The 4,748-nt window shown below is 41.0% G+C and overlaps 1 protein-coding gene across 1 annotated transcript; it reads left to right on the forward strand.

Moving 5' to 3' along the window:
* The first annotated feature begins 3,523 nt into the window (after positions 1–3,523).
* On the forward strand, positions 3,524–4,400 carry LOC105261405 (ferritin heavy chain-like). The gene has a single exon (XM_045050451.1). The coding sequence runs from the start codon at positions 3,701–3,703 to the stop codon at positions 4,247–4,249; it is 549 nt and encodes a 182-aa protein (XP_044906386.1). The 5' UTR covers positions 3,524–3,700; the 3' UTR covers positions 4,250–4,400.
* The last annotated feature ends 348 nt before the right edge of the window (positions 4,401–4,748 follow it).

Here is a 4,748-nt window from a genome sequence, read left to right on the forward strand (position 1 = left end):
TGAGCCACCTAGGCACCCCTGCATGTATTAATTTTTAAAGAATTATATGGTACATTGAATAGCACTTCACTGCAACAAAATGCAAATATGAGTTTATAGAACAAGTTTCTATGTTAGTATCTATAAAAGTACCTAGCATATAATAGGTGATCACTAGAAATATACTGAATGAATGAACAAGGGTTAATCACTAATATTGTGTCAGAACTTACTATTAATAACATTTTTAAGTGATAAAGAGAAGTGAAAGTCAAAGAATTTTCACCTCTTATGGCACTGTAAGTTTTATTTGTTGACTCTGCATTTACTATGACTAATGCTGTGATGATTAATTTTACATGTCAACTTGACTGGGCCAGGGGGTACCCAGATATTTAGTCAAATATTATTCTGTGTATGCCTGTGAGGGTATTTTTCCATGAAGTTAACATTTGAAACAGTAGAGTGAGTAAAGCAGATTTCCCTTCCTGGTGTGAGTAAGCCTTCACTCATTTGAAGGCCTGAAGAGAACAATGAGGTGGACCTACCGCCAAATAAGAGAGAACCCGTCCATACTGATTGGCTTTGAGCTGAGAAACTGATTTTTTTTTACTACCTTTTTGACTTGAACTTTCTGGGTTTCTAGCCTGCTGGTCTTTGAGCTACACCATCTGTTCTCCTAGGTCTCAAGTCTGCCAACTGTAGATTTTGGGACTTACTAGCCTCAATAATCACATGTAAATCCTTACATTTATACACCCATACACATATATATACTAATGGTTCTGTTTCTATGCAGGACACTATTACTAATACAACACAAACACGACCACAAACATTTCAAAGAAACCTTTATCTTATATTCCTATGGTGATATTTTTAAGAAACATGATCTGCTTTGAAGTTTTCTCATTCTCTGTATTTTTATATTTCTCATTTTAGAAAAACTGAATGTAATGCTTTCATTTATACTTATGTATATTTATTTTGTAGAAATTTGAAGTTCCAGTTCATACTTCTTTATTGATTTCCTTTAGAAAAGTTGGTTTTTAAGTCTTAAGTTGCTCTTATTTACAATACATATTTTACCATTACCTTCTTTCCCTAGGAGGTAATGATGAGGAATGAAATATTACAGAATTACCACTATCACCCCTTAGTAGTCATTCAATAGTATTATTATTTTAAATATTTGAAGAGTATAATTATAGAGATAAATTAGTTATTAAACAATCTTAAGATATAATGAGAAAATGTTCTAAAAAATCAAGATCTCTTCTGCTTAAACAGATTCTTACAGTGAAGTCTACAATGGAATCTTCCAAGAAAATTTTGAAAGTCTACAATTATATTAACACCAAACCCTGGTGTTAAGAAAATACAGGATACAATTTTCTCATTGAGAAAATGATCACGTAGTTCTTTTCCATGTGTAGTGCCATTCTATCATTAAAATCAACTTATCAAGTAGATGTTATTCTCTTTATTTACAGAATCAACAATCACATGCCTCCAAAACTGCCTAGGTAAGTTTATATTGTGACATCTGATATTTGATCTTTTGTTTTCATCACAATGATTATAAAATAGTACCAATGTTCAAAGAGAAATAAAGAGACCAAAAATTACTGCATTAATTAAAACCTTGGGATTAAGCCTTTCTATGAAAATAGGCATTTTATCCTCACTTTATCTGAAAGCACCTATAATATTCTGTCACTCTATCTTGTACCTTGAGAACAGAGAGCACATTTGATTCTTCTGTATATTTGCAGAATCAAACACAGTGTCTGACACATATTTGGAATATCTAAGTGGTTGTTGACTTAATGCACAAATAAATAAATTATAAATACCTAGGTTAGTCTTATGTCTCCCATTAATATATCCTTGAATTATAAGAATATATTGTCTTCTAAATTTCCATATACATGTGTAATATCTTGTATGTATGTATTTGCAACAATAAGGGGGGAAATAAGGCAGCTTTGTGTTTGTTTAGTTTGTTTTGCTTCTCCACTAGAATGCAAACCTCATCAGAACAGAGACTTCTCTCCTTGTTACTAATGTATGCCCAAATCGCAGACTAGTGCCTGGGCCATATTAGTTAATCAGTAAATATTTGCTGAAAGACTGAATGAATTAATGAAAGGCAGTCTGAGATCGGTGGTATTCCCTACCACTGTGTCTCATTCTATAGAATATAACTGGGAGAGAAAAAAAAAAAAGCTTCCTGAGTGGCAGTGAAAGTACAGATGAGGTTGGAGGGGAGGAACATATCCACATGGTTAGTGGTGCTTTTTCTAATAATGCACCTAAACTTTTGTTTTCTGTGAGAGAAAAGAGAAATCTGAATTTACCCAGGAGGAAGGGAATTAGCAAGCCAGGTAAGAGGGAGTGAGCAAATCCAGGATGTCAGTGAAGAGATCACTGACACTGTCCATATTGGGATCCAGACAGGGCAGAAGGAATGTGTTTTTAGGACTAAGCTGAAAAGTTTATGAAATGGGACAGAATAAAGGGAATGAGGAACAAGTGCGAAAACAGTGGAAGATCAAGAGGTAGAAAGACTCGCTGAGATTTTGGAGGTGCTGTTCTGCTGGCAGAAAAGTCTGAACCTGACCACAAATAGGAGAGAAGTGAAGTCACTGAAACTAGTAAGGTCTAGGAACTGAGTGAGGAGGCTATCAGAAGTGTCAACATCATGGATGTTGAGCCACAGAGGATAGCTGCCATCCAAATAAAGCCTTATGATACTAAATATACCAATGATACCACAAAAGCACCGTATTTAGTGCACAATCACATCAGGACAGTATTCATGTAAATTGTTCAAAGAAACCATGCATGTGATTAACTCTTACATGCATGTGATTACACTTACATTCGTGAGGAACATTTTAAAATATTAAAATGCTCAGCACAGTGTCTCCCTGTTCTCCCTGTGTCACTCAGGCTCCTTAAAACCTAGAACAGCGCTCGAGCTCCACCGCGCCCCAGCCCTGCCCCCTAGCCCCTCCACAGTCCCAGGCCCCTTTCCCCTGGACCACAAAAATCCTTTAACGGATCCTCACCCCTCTCCCAACTCCTGGGTAATGGATGGACCTTCCAGTTCCAGCCCAGAGCTCCAGAGCTGCTAGGCCAGGAGTGATGAAACTATGAAATTAGATTGTGGTGATGGTTGCCTAACACCATGAATATACTATAAACCATGTAGATACTCACTTTCAAAAGGTGAATTTTATAGCATATGAATTGTATCTCAAGAGTTATTTTATGAATGTTTGAAAAAAACAGGTAAAAAATAAAAAATCCTGTCGTTTTTTTCTCATGAAATATATTCACATATCACAGCAATATATTAAACTATATTAAATATATATTTAAAAAAGAGAGTTTTAAAAATGGCTTCAAGACAGCGTGGAGCTGCTCTGGGCCTCGTGCCTCACGCAGGCACAGATGGCACGTTGAACACGGCGCCCCGCCCACCACCCCCTCCCTCGCCTTCGTGACCACGCCCCTTCACGTAACGGATTCACGTAACGGATTCAAACCCCCACCTCCGGAGTAACGGACCTCATTCCAGCCGCCTCTCGGAGACTGCCACCGGGCCTGCCTGGTCGGCTACTCTGAAAAAGCGCCGGAGACCCGCCGCCACCGCCTTCGGCCTTGCCGCCCTCGCTTCTGAGCCGCCTTCGCCTTGGTGCCAGCGCCGCCAGCCATGGCCACCGCGCCGTCCTCTCAAGTGCGCCAGAACTACCACCCGCAGTGCGAGGCCGCCATCAACAGCCAGATCAACCTGGAGCTCTACGCCTCCTACGCGTACCTGTCCATGGCTTTCTATTTCGACCGCGCCGACGTGGCCCTGGAGAATTTCTCCAAGTTCTTCCTGCGCCGGTCCCACGAGGAGAGCCAGCATGCCGAGAAGCTGATGCAGCTGCAGAACCTGCGTGGGGGCCGCATCCGCCTGCGCGACATCATGAAGCCTGACCGCGACAACTGGGAAAACGGCCTCAACGCCATGGAGTGCGCCTTTCACCTGGAGAAGAGCCTGAACCAGAGCCTGCTCGACCTGCACCAGCTGGCCACCGACAAGAACGATGCCCATCTGTGCAGCTTCCTGGATACCAACTACCTGCCCGAGCGAGTCAAGGTCATCAAAGAGCTGGGGGGCTACATCACCAGCCTGCGCAACATAGAGACCCTGGAAGATGGCTTGGCAGAGTACCTCTTTGACAAGCTCACCCTGGGCAACAGCGACAAGAACTGAGTTGGGACTGCCTTCCCATAGCCACAGGGTGCATGGTAACTTCCCCTGGTCACCATGCCGAGCATGCATTTTGCAGTATTGCACTTGCAAAACGTCCCAGTTTTTTTTTTCTTCCAGTTTTCCATAAATAAAATGATTTGGTTTCAATCAAGTTATTTGGTTTCTGAATAAATGAAAGTCTCTGGTTGATTTATGTGCACATCTCTCACCTTTTAAATTTTAAAATCAGTAACGAGGAGTCCCTTTGCCCACCCAACCCCACCTGTATGCAGCTCAGGATCTCTTAAGATGGAGGGAGAAGGTATTCCATGGGACCCTGGAAAATACAGTATTAATCTTACCCTTATAAACGATTTGGGTATATGAGGATGGGGGTTGAATGGGGTGAGTTTGGGCCCTGATGAATGTGGGTATATGTGAATAGTAAAAATATAGGAACATGGCCTGCTGATCGTGACTGCAGTTGCCTCTGGGGAAGAAGTGAAGGGAAAGGGATTGG

This window comes from Felis catus, chromosome X (assembly GCF_018350175.1).
Source record: "Felis catus isolate Fca126 chromosome X, F.catus_Fca126_mat1.0, whole genome shotgun sequence".
Classification (NCBI taxonomy): Eukaryota; Metazoa; Chordata; class Mammalia; order Carnivora; family Felidae; genus Felis; species Felis catus.

What these genes read in the sequence shown, in the direction of transcription:
- LOC105261405 (XM_045050451.1), top strand. Translation starts at nt 3,701, where the DNA reads ATGGCCACCGCGCCGTCCTCTCAAGTGCGCCAGAACTACCACCCGCAG.